This window comes from Xiphophorus hellerii, chromosome 21, assembly GCF_003331165.1.
Source record: "Xiphophorus hellerii strain 12219 chromosome 21, Xiphophorus_hellerii-4.1, whole genome shotgun sequence".
NCBI lineage: Eukaryota > Metazoa > Chordata > Actinopteri > Cyprinodontiformes > Poeciliidae > Xiphophorus > Xiphophorus hellerii.
The window spans coordinates 19,175,897-19,188,035 of record NC_045692.1 but is presented as its reverse complement, the minus strand read 5'-3'; the positions used below and the strand labels follow the sequence as shown (position 1 = coordinate 19,188,035).

General features: G+C 37.9%; 1 protein-coding gene across 2 annotated transcripts; it reads left to right on the top strand.

Annotated features, from left to right (window-relative positions):
- Positions 1 to 5,801: 5,801 nt before the first annotated feature.
- On the top strand, positions 5,802 to 11,103 carry LOC116711753 (inositol monophosphatase 1-like). Of its 2 annotated transcripts, XM_032551240.1 has the most exons (9): positions 5,802 to 6,811; positions 7,745 to 7,839; positions 7,957 to 8,096; positions 8,191 to 8,295; positions 8,699 to 8,744; positions 8,825 to 8,933; positions 9,029 to 9,137; positions 10,444 to 10,595; positions 10,697 to 11,103. In XM_032551240.1, the coding sequence occupies exons 2-9, from the start codon at positions 7,777 to 7,779 to the stop codon at positions 10,822 to 10,824; spliced, it is 852 nt and encodes a 283-aa protein (XP_032407131.1). In that variant the 5' UTR covers positions 5,802 to 6,811; positions 7,745 to 7,776; the 3' UTR covers positions 10,825 to 11,103. The 2 variants fall into 2 exon arrangements, with proteins under 2 accessions (XP_032407131.1, XP_032407130.1); XM_032551239.1 differs by lacking the exon at positions 5,802 to 6,811 and having other exon boundaries at positions 6,873 to 7,839.
- Positions 11,104 to 12,139: the final 1,036 nt, after the last annotated feature.

The window sequence follows — 12,139 nt, the reverse complement described above, 5'->3', positions numbered from 1 at the left end:
TCTTGATAGAATTTATTTAAATTCTTCAATTCTTGGTAGAATTTATTTAAACGCTACCAAGAATTGGCGGGTGTCAAAGCACTGACTGAGCCTGTAAGCAAATTAAAAAGATTTTCGACTGACTTACTATCTGACCCAAATTTTTGTTCAGAAGAAATTAAACAGTTTGGGATGTTCAGAGAAATCAAGCTTTTCCATAAATTGGAAACTCCTAGAAAACCAGTGTCAAAGTGTCTTTGTCTTAGACTGAAGGAAACAAGCTCCTTCTCCTTTAATCGCAGCGGAAATTTGCATCTGTCCACCTAAACAATCCAAATATATTCTCGAGAAATCTTTCATGGCAAGAGGAGATAAAACAAAGTGTAGCTGTTTGGCCAAACTACCAAGGAGTCGAGATGAGGCTTTCAAATAAATACTGTAATTATTGTAGCAACATGCTTGGTGAGTGTTTCAATGTCACAGCGTTTTATGTAGTAGAATTGGACAAAAAGATCAAGCAAACATCAAGGTGAGGTCTCTAAGAGGGTGTTACGTAAAATCATGTTTTTTGAGCTTTTTATTACGATATGTTTGCTCCTCATAAAAACAAACAAACAAAAAACATACCTAGAGTGTTGTTTTGATTATTTTTGCATGTTTGAAGAATCCTTGAATCTCCCATGGCAACCATTCGGGGGTGCTTAATTAATAGTTCTCACAAAGTGTCGCCTTTTCCACAAAACTCCTCCTTGGAGCTGGAGTCTCCAGCTGAGCTTCTGCCTTACAGAGCACCGCTCCCTCAAACAATTCCTCCAGACTAGCAGCAGCAGCAATTAGCAAACACCTGCTGGAACTTCAAGTCCACTGAGCTTGTCCTACAAATTATTACTCAGTCCAACACTCCTGAGAACGTGTGTAAATGGCATAATCAGAAGCATTGTTGTGATCAGTGTCATAAAGAGCAGGAGCTTCTTAAAGACATAGAAGCTGAAATTTAGGTATCAAATTGCAAAGTCAAAATTCTATTATGTTTGATACATTATAATTGAGGGAGACAAATTTACTACTTGGTGATTCTACAACTGTAGATTGTAGGTTTTTGTTGTAAGATTTATTCTTTTGTAAAGAGTTGGACAAGTAAGATATGCGCTGTACCACTTGCTTTTACCAGGCTCTGTTTACTTCTTTACCCACTGCTTCCTAATTATGTCACTATACTGGCCCAATGGAGTTCTTTTGTGTTTTTTTATCCCCATTTCATCTTCTGTACTTTCAGTCATAATAACTCATTTTAGTTGTACTTTGTTGTATGTGTTTACTATGAGGTTTATCTACATCTTTCTGTCCTTAGCTTTAACTTCTTCAGGGTGCTGCATCCACTATAAATAACTCTTAGCACATGAGGTTAAGAAGACATAGAAATGAGTCAAGAATTAATTAAATAACAAGATTGTTTAATTTTAAAAACTTAATTGTTTTGTTGTTTTTAAGGATACATTTTCCAGGTAAAATCATTTCAGAAAATGCTTCAGTGTTGTTTCTTACTTTTATCCACTGATTTATAACAATGCTCGGTATGTGTGGGACCAGGCTAAGACCGTAACTGTTAACAGCGGCATTGCTGTTGTCTTCTTCCCTTGTTCCCTAAAAAACCCACCTTGCTCTGGCTGGTAACCTGACCAAACTCTGCTCGCTTTTCCTGCTTCACCAGAAAATCAAAATGTCAACCATGTCACCAGTAAACCCCCCCGGAGAGCAAAATGAGACATGCAGAATTCTAAGCAGTTTTCCAAGAAATTAATAACTTCAGGCGTTGTGAGGCCACACAGGTTTGGAAGATTCAATCAAGATGAGGATAGTATTTGGTAGAAACTTTAGGGGCATGATTGAAAGAAGAAACAGGCTCTGAATTCACACACCAGTTTAAATTGAGATCTATTGCAGTACAGATTAAAACACAATAAGTGATAGATGAATTCAACTGTAAAAAGTATTTTTAGATTCCAACCTGAATGTTTATTCATTCAGTTTCAGTCCAGTCCATGACTACTTTCAGACGAATACTCACTTAGCTTGTTAAAACAGTGTGACCCATATGCAAATGCTGCTGGGACAGTAGATCATCGACTGCAGGATGACTCACCTTCCACATCTTGTTTCAGGTCTTTGCTGGATTTCTTTTTTTCTATATTCTGGAAAAACATGATTTTCAGATACTTTTGTGTGCTTTTGTTAGGCCTAACACTTCTTGCGTCCTCAAATTGTTGACAGTGATACTTTTTTAAAGAACAAGGTACACAATCCACTGTTATAGTTTGGTAAACTGAACGGAAAAATTTAACCAACATCCAAAGAAAAACAAGACCACTTTGAGAATCACACAAGGAAATTTAGTGTCTTGGAAGGAAATTCGAGAAAAAGCAAGTGTGTTAAAACTAGAACGTCCTTCTCCTTCCATCTCACAATTATGCACTACTTTGTGTTGTGAAATCCTAATAAAATACATTGAAGTGACTGGATGCATAAAAGCAAAATGGGAAAAAACTTCAAAGTGTATAAAAATGATTGCAAGGGTATTGTAATTATAGGAGAACACAACAAAATACTATTCTGCAGCTTTGCTGTAGTGACTGGACAAGTCATAGCCAAGAACAATTAATCTATTTTATTTATATCTTTTGAATTTTATCTGTCTAATTCATAGAAAGTTATCAACACTTCGAAGAAACAGTTATATAGGTGGATAAAAACATCTTATCAGGTCAATTAATTACCATTTTATATTTATCTACACATGCACATTTTTATTTTTTTTCTAGATAGCTTTTAATGTCCATATGTTTTGTCCATCATGTGTCCTGAATTCAGCTTTCCTGTCTGAGAGACCCCAAATGTTTTCTGAAATGTGTCATTTCCTGAAGGTAAACTTTGAATTACTCTTGTATTATTCTGCACTTGGAGGCAAATGCTTGTTAGGGGTTTCAGTGAAATTCTTCATATTCTGAATTTCAGGAAAAGCAGGAAATACCAATAAAGTCTTATCAGGCTCTCACTCCGACGGGACCAAAGGGTCTTTTGAGGAGCCTGAGGAGTGTTAAGAAAACGGCAATAAAATTTTTCATGGTTACCACATTGAAGTAACAGTGATGCTGGAGGTAAAGTAAGGCCAAATATTTGTATAAAAGAAGTGTGCATATATAGTTTGTGACTGTCATGTAATTTGCCTTTAAATTTTGAGTTCTCCTCGCAAAGGTTACAACAAAAGTACCCTTCACAATCTGCCAATAGTTCTTACAAATACATGTGTCCATTGCTAGGAATACTTCATATAAATTTTAAGCATAGTAGAACTCTAAAAACAGTCTTAGCAAGTAACCAGGAATGGATGGATGGATGTTTTTTCTCTAGCTCACCCCTAGGCAGGATGATGCTGTGCATTCTGTCCTTTTGTTCTTCTGGGTTTCAGCCATTGTGGCGGGCTGGTCCAGGCATTGGCTGGGCCTTCACTAATGGATCTAGCAGAAGTGCCGGGAGGTGTCGGGTGTGTCACTGCTGTCGGGGTGCCTAGTGTCTGCCTGCCTGGGCTGCTGCACCCTTCCAGTAGTGGATTATTACTGATCTTCTCACAAATCAAACAACTCTGCATCTCCAAGCGACAAATTCAAACACAAACCTATTTACAATGGTGAGAGCAGCGAGACCAGGTACGTCATAAGTTTAGTGATTCTGATTTAATCCCCAAGTTTAGGGATCTAAAACTGTAAGTTTCACAAAGGTGTTGCACAAAGGTGGTTTTACTCAAGAACCTTGTTGAGTAAGGAAGACGTAACATAGTATTGCTCAGACAAATTGCAAAAGGATATGGTTGGGAACATCCATATGCTTTGTCATGTAACTCCTGGATATTATGTAATGGAACATGTAAATTAAAGAAGCCACTGCCCAACAATGGTACTGTATGTTCAAGACACTCTGAAGTGCTTCATTATCCCGTTGTACCTCACAGAGTTGGCTGCAGATAGAAAAGGCCTCACTTTTATTACATCAGCATGCTGAAGTTCACATTATGCCCTAGAAGAACCTCCAGAAAGTCCTACCAGAACTAGAACTTTGTGTTAAATAACTCATCAGGGTTTCAGAGACTATCTTTCAGAGTGAACCGCTGACCTTCAGCAGTTTCCCACCACCACATCAGTGCCTCAATTTTGCAGCTGTGATCCCGGGGAACCAAACATCCAAAACATCCGTCATCCCGGATAAATTATTCATAACAGAGCTGCCACGGAGACGGCAGGACTGATGCATTTGTTTTGCTTGTCCCATCACTTCCCCTCCGCTTGCCTCTCAACATCTCAGAGACTCTTATGTTCGGTGCACAACGGGGACAACAGGGTGACAACGCCTCTCCTGCTGCTCTCCTCCTTCTCTCTCAAACAAAACTTTCAACATGATAACCCGCACTGATCTGCCTAAATCTAATGCCAGTTTGTTTATTTCAGCTGCAGCCGGTGCATTAGGATTTCCTGGAGATCTGGAACTTGTTTACAAGAATGGATCTGCGGTTTCTGCCGGCTTTGCTGCTGTTTAACAAAGCTGTCGCCAATGAAATTTGAGATCAGACATAGAACTTCCTTTGGGAAGACTCTAACGCGGCCCCGCTCTGCCGTTACTAGCGCAACATTTAGGGCTACACACCAGACATGAGTCTAACATGTTGCGACACACATGAAGCGAAGCTATGCAAGGTGTGGTCGCATTAAGTTTCATGTCAGAACGTGTTCATCTCTCCTTTTTCTGACACAGGCACAGAATATTAGACAGTGATGCCATAATGCCAATAATATATCTTGCAATAATAGAAGCAAAAAGAAAGATGCAACGTCATTTTCTTGAGACATGCAACATTTAGCACTAATTGAACGACTTTTCCTGCAGCAAGGTGTGACTTTATATAACTGTCAACAGTTTCAGGAGAAGCTTGACGATCCAGAAAATATCCTCTGGTCCCTCAGGACTTAACTGCTGCATGCATTTGAATAATAAAATGCAAACTATGTCACTCCCGGGTGAAAAACCTCAAGTAAATACCATCCTGGACGAAGAGTCAACACAATCTATTGTTTAGCTTCGAGGGCTGGATGGTTGCGGTGTCTGGTTTTCTTTTTCAAGCAACAGGGATACTAAGAAATGCAGAATCTGACTTAAACACACAGATATGTGCTCTATTCTACACTATCTGTGTAGAAATTCACATGGTTTGTGAATGTGTTGTCAAGACTTTATCCAGCTTCCGGCAGGCTCTCTGAGAAACAGACACTTATTCTACATGGGCTCACCAGGGGATCTTTCAGACTGTTTTCCACCACTGGAAAACAATAAAAGGGAACGAAGCAGGAAAGCTGTCAGGAAATATAAAACTGTCAAGCAGCTTTGTTTGCTATGACGCAGCGCCTTGCAAAAGTATTCACATCCCCATAACCCTTTTGTTTTAAACCTTTTTAGCATCTATACATAAACTGCGGTGTACTATATCAGGATTTTATGTGACGATCCAACAGAAATACTGCACAATTGTGAAGTGGAAGTAAAAATAATCCTCGTTTTCACCCCCCCACCCCCGAGGGTAAAAAGCAGGGGCCAGCTGCATTGTGTGAGATGGTATTTGACAAAAAACTGATATGCGGAGGCACTTCATCGGTCACCCCCAAGGCTGAGGAGCCTCTGTGGCTTCTCTGATAACAGACACACACACACACACACACCGACACACGCACACACACGCCCACACCCCCCCACACACCCACACACACCCACACACACACACGCCCCCACACACCCACACACTACCCCAGGAGCGGACGCATTAACAACACACATAATACATAATAATTTTTTTTTGTCATTGTGCATTAATACACTATCTTAAATTATAACATCTCATGCGTCAAGAAACTATCCGAATAGTAATAATAAAAACAATCTGAATTGGGGCAGAGATATAAAAAGAGGTTCGGTCATCACTTGTTTGGACCAGTAATCTATTTTTCTTCCATATCTTCTGTCGTATTAAACATGTTTTCATTGTATGATTGTTTTCTGTTTGGGATACTTTGCGTCTCCACAGCATTATGTTGCCATCACCGTGCTTCAAAGTGAAGATGGTGTATTCAGGGTGATGTACAGAAACCTGAATAGGAGTGGAAAGAGAGAGATTATTTACTGATTTAATTTTGCTAACGAATATTTTGTTTGAAACTTGTACATTCTTTGTACATAAGTTTTGTATTATTACAGTGGACTTCTATATGGTCTTTGACTAGACCTTTAAACCCCATTTATATGTTGAAATTTAAGGTATGGAATAATCTATAGCAACAGGTTTTCTTCCTCATGTGTCAACTCCGATCAGCTTCCCTGAAACATGTTGTGACATCAACCTTCAGGAATTTACTCTTTATGTAATAACCTCTCATGTCAGTTGTTGCGTTGAATCATATGAAGATGGGTGTGTCTCCCTGTTTCACCTGCATTGGAGTGAGAGGAAGGCTCCCTTAAATTTTTCCACTTTCTTACTCAACCCGAATTGCTCTCAGTTGAGAGCAAATGGGACATCATGATGTTTCAGGTCTGCCTTTTTGAAAGACAGAAAGCTGTTTTTTTCCTTTGGGCTGATGGGAATGAAACTCCTGGGGGCTTCTAGTACTTTTCCCCACGTCGAGGCAACTTTGTAAGCTGCCTCGCCTCCACAGTGAGTCAATTTAAAGGTTTGGGCCTTTTAAACAAGCATCACTAGCACCTGAAGGCTTACCTGGCTGCATATCTTCTCCTCAAGGTGAGTTTTTCTTTCACTATTTCTGCTGTTTCTTATCAAACTGGACGCGAAATGATGAGCTCTTCTGTTAGGGTTCCACTCGTTCTTAAATGTTGTCTTGCTGCCATTTACCTCAACTTTTAGTTGGTGACTTAATCTTTGTAATGAAATCATCATTGAATTTTCATCAATGATTATTGCCTATAATATTTTTAATAGAATTATCAGTGTCGTCTTACTCACCAGTTGTCAAATTTTAGATGAAAGAAGAGAGGATGGGAAATGGTACTTGAGAGACTGAAATGAGATATCATTAATCACAGAAACTGACTTCTTAACGGAACAACATTTCTTCCCTGAAGCTGCATATTTCTTTAAAAACCCCTCAATATTTCTTAAAATCAAATGCTATACGTATCCGGTTCTTCTGAGATAATGTAAACAAACCAATCTACCTCATAGCAGACGAAGCATTAACATTTAACTTAAGGAGTTTCCTTAACATGAAAGTTGTCACTTAAGCCAGTTTTCTTCCACAACCAGGCAGATATTGTTGGATACAGTCACAAAAATCATGTCCTAACTCATACTAAGCTTTTTTTTTTGTCACTATCTCTAATTGACAAGCAATATAAGGACACATTTCAACACAATGTGTTGCAATCCTGGCTTGTGGTGGTGGTTTGGAACAATGCTGGCAGACTTTGATGCAGAAAAAAGTCTTACTTATATGGTATGTTGCTGAAATGAAAGCGTACTAATTGTGATGCAGGTCTGTGGTGATGCTGTTGTATTCTTTTGCTCACCTCAGAGTCACTGAGGCTCCAGTCGCTAATAATCCTTTTTACAGGCATATTTTTCCATACATTAAGCCGTATTTGCATGTTGTCCGAATAATGACCCACGTTTTATGGGATGTTGTTGCAATTTTACAGTCTTTGTTTTATTTTACAGACTCTTCCAAACAACCTTGTAGCAGAAATAAAATGGAGGACCCTTGGCAAAAGGCTTATGACTTTGCAGTTGCTGTTGCAAAAAAGGCTGGAGAGGTACAGTTTCTAACTTCGTTTTTCTCTTTTCGACAAAGCAACAATAAATGCACTAAGAAGCTGAAGTGTGGGTGACATTGAGAGTAATTCTGTTCTACTTACAATCTGAACAATTAGGAAATTCGAAAAGCTGGCGAGAGTGAAATAAGGGTGATGACCAAGAGCTCTACTGTGGACCTTGTCACCAAGACTGACGAGAGGGTGGAGAAAATCATCATTGGGTCTCTAAAGCAGGAATTCGGAGAAGGAACACACTGGTGAGCAATGCCTAGAGACACATGTGAGAATCACAAAGGCTCAACTATGATATCCCTCATTTAATTTTGCTCCTCTTCCTCCTCTGTGCTGTAGTTTCATTGGGGAAGAGTCTGTTGCAAACGGTGAGCCGTGCATCTTGACCGACAAACCTACGTGGATCATCGACCCAGTAGACGGCACCACAAACTTTGTGCATGGGTATGGTGACAGTTGAGCACATTTTGGACAATAGAGATGCTGATGTTTGGCCACCATGTTATGTAATATACGAATCTGGCAAAAGTCCATGATGTACAAGAATCTCAAGTAACCAGGAAGTTAGTTTTCTTGCAATTTGATTGTATTTTTTTGAGGGAAAAAACAAACATGAAGAACAATTACTAGGAAAAAACTCAAAATATGAGCCCAATTAACAAAAAAAAGAATCCCTAAACAGATTAAATTAAAAGACAAACCATATTTAGAAAAGCAGATAATGAACATGTGCAGTGTGTGTTTGAGGTAAAATCTTTCAACAAAAGAGCCAATCAGCATCTCATTAACTTTGTATAGCAATGCAATGACCCATTATTTGTATCTAAATGCTGCCATTTACTTACAGGTTCCCATTCGTGGCAGTTTGTATTGCCTTTGCTATCAATAAACAGGTAGGTCAAAAAGACACAAAAATTCACATTTCATTCTCACCTCTTGATGTGACACTTTAATAAATGATTTTTGTTTATAGTTGGAGTTTGGTGTGGTGTACAGCTGCTTGGAGGACAAGATGTATAAAGCAAGGAAAGGGAAGGGTGCATTCTGCAACGACGAACCCATTCAAGTTTCTGATGTGAAAGGTAAAAATAGAATTCACATTTTAATATTTAGATTAAATTTGCCATGTATATATCAAGCAAAAGTGTTAAATCTCTCTGACCTTCTGTTGTTATAGATATCCACAAGTCCATTATCATTTCTGAACATGGAATTGATAGAAGTCCAGAGAAAGTGACCAAAATCCTTTCCACCATGCAAAAGATTCTGTGCATCCCAGTTCATGGGTAAGTTGAATGACATGTCTGCAATTTAATCCTGAAACACCGATGAGTTAAAGACCAAATTTTGCCATTTTAAAATTAGGTAAGCAATAAAAACCTCTAACAATGGGTCTAAAAACACATTTTGATGTGATTTTTCTTTTTAGTAGAGTCAACAGTCAGAACATGAAATTAACTCCTTAAATCCAGATGTATTATTTTAAGGATAAATATATGTTTCTAATGACATTATTTGTTAAATCTTAAATGTTATTGGGACAGACAGAAGTAAATGAAGCGCAGCATTAATTTGAAGCAAAGTTATTAAAACTTCAGCTTGAGGTTTTATCATGTGGCTCCTTTTACAAGCCATAAGCAAGGCTGAGGCTATATTTTATAATATGAAATAATTCATTCTTGTACTTAAATATTTAAACGTTAGTTTGAAAAAACCCTTTAACTTTTAAAATAGCAATTTTGCTCAAACTACTAATTCAGAAATGTTCATTAGGTTACACCTCTGAAGCTAACGTTAAGCTAAGCTAGTGGTGCATTTTCAGTTTTTTTTTTAAGTCTCCTTCTGACTGATTATTTTTTCAAATCTTATCGATTTTGATTATAGCTACACATAGAGAAATGAAGCACAATAAGAGGCATTAAACTGTACCAGTGTGAAGAAAACTTCAGCCAACTGCTGCTAGCATTGCTAAATCAAGCTTTTTGCTGGTAAGTCAGTAGTAATCACATAGACGGTAATAATCATTTGTTTATTACCAAAATGACATTTGTCACTCTGCTTTTATGCTTGAGTATTTTTAACTGCGGTTTGAAAAATCTCCTTTGCCAATAAAAATGCAAAAACATCAATTATAGTGAATTGATTGGGCGATCATCAAACTGTGTTAAGAGTTTCTTTTTCTTTTAGCTCTCTAAAATGTCATACAAAGCAAGGTTATCTTTTGACATATGGTTCAAAATAGAGTTTCACATAAATAAGTAAAAGTATTAAAGTTACACTGACAAAAACAACTTGGAGCAACTGGTGCGCTAAGGCTACATATGTAGCTACCGCTAGCTGTGGTAAAGTCAGATATTACATTAGCCTTAAATTTTGCTTTGTGCTTCCATCTTGAAATTAAACCTACTAACCTGAAAAAAATTATATAAAAAAACAAAAGATTTGACAAAAAACACACAGAAACAAAAAATAAAATTCTTCTGGGTTCAACAATTCCTCTTAGCATAGATGGAATATGTTTCTTTCCAGGACACCTTTGCCTGATTGTTGATTGTTGTTGAGCTAACATTTTCTATTTTCTGTTTTAACAAGGCTCCGAGGGTCAGGAACAGCTGCTACCAACATGTGTCTAGTGGCAACCGGGGCGGTGGAGGCCTTCTTTGAGATCGGGATCCACTGCTGGGATATCGCTGCTGGAGCAGTTATAGTCCAAGAAGCTGGAGGAATCCTTCTGGACGTTGATGGTATATTCACTTTTACAATCGTGCTACAAAACAAATGTTTTTAATCTTGGGGATTCATCACTGCGTTGCACTTCTTAACAAAAGCTTTGTTTTAAACTTAGGCGGGCCATTTGACTTGATGTCTCGAAGAATGGTCTCAGCAAACAACGATGTCATTGCCAAACGGATCATCAAGGAAATTGAAATATTCCCCTCAGCGAGGGATGACGCACCAATTGAGGAAAAGTGAGAAGATTTTTAAAGGCTGGCTGCTCTGAATTAGCATATGGACTGGAAAATGAGGACAAGAGAAAAGTATGTTTTCTACATGTGTAAATTAAGTTACTATACCACAGTCATTCCTGATTGTCTAAGTGTGAAAGCTTGGTGTGATTTGTTGGTAGCATATTTTGCCCAATCATATCATTTTACTCATCATTTCAAGCTTGCATTAAATTTGATTGCCTCACTGTTTTGTGTCTATCAAATATTTTAATTAAAGAAGGAGATGGTTGTAATTTTGATTTTACCAATCTTGTATTTTATCAGTTTTTTTGTTGCTGACTAACCATGTTTCATTTTGCTTTGACAATAAAACCTTTAATCAGCAATCACCTCCACAATTTTCCGTTGCTTAATCTTAGCCCTTACCTTCTGAAATCTCTCCAAGACTAATGTTTGAGAATTAAATGATGTCAGTTTGATTGAAAAGGCTTGTTTTTAAAAAAAATATATGTATTTAGAAGGTAACACTGAGTTCTACCTATTCTCACAAAAAACTTTCTTTGCTTGGTTTTATTCACTTCATTTCCTAAACCAACCACTAGAGGTCAATAATGCTTCAGAAACTAAATTTTCCTGCAGCAAGCGTTTCAAGTTATATTGTTGTATGCTTTACTGTTTTAATGATGCTCTTGAGTGTTTTCTCAGTGTCCTTCGCAAACACATTTCCTATCCTATAAAACACCGGTCAAACACTTGAGATCACTCATGATATCTATTAAATCATTACATTTCTTCCTGGTAACCCCTCAATGAACAATTGACTTTGGCCACAACAGGGAGAGAAGATGGAGGTGAGAGATGAGAAAACAGCTGCAGTTGTAAATAAAACAAGATAAACAATCAGAGATAGCAGCAGCAACAATAAAAATAACAGCAGGAGGTCAGGTAAAAGGCTGCGGGGGCGACGTGCCTCAGAACATGCTTACATTGCTGCCTTTCAAACAGCAGGATGGGGTGTGAAAGGATTCTGTGCTCATGTTGCTCGAGAGGGTTTTAAGATGGCAAAATGTTAGTTACATTTCATCTTCTAATGTGTAATATGAGGATAATTCTCTAACAGAGACAGTAATGGTTGCAATTAATAGTTGCAGTTTTACTTTTGACCCAACTTCCAGAACAGATGCCAGAGATTTCTATCTTAGGAACAGAGAAACGTGCAACACAAGTCAAAGAATTCCACACAAATTCTCAAAGTTATCGTACTTTGCAAATGTATTCATGGAGCGTTGATGTTTTTTTGTTTTTTTTTACAATGTATCAAGTTAAAGCCTCAAAGGATG

Coding starts and splice junctions, on each gene's coding strand:
- LOC116711753 (XM_032551239.1), top strand. CDS start 7,573: ATGCTGTTGTATTCTTTTGCTCACCTCAGAGTCACTGAGGCTCCAGTC. Junction 9,138..10,443: donor CTGTGCATCCCAGTTCATGG/GTAAGTTGAATG, acceptor TGTTTTAACAAG/GCTCCGAGGGTCAGGAACAG. Junction 10,596..10,696: donor AATCCTTCTGGACGTTGATG/GTATATTCACTT, acceptor TTTTAAACTTAG/GCGGGCCATTTGACTTGATG.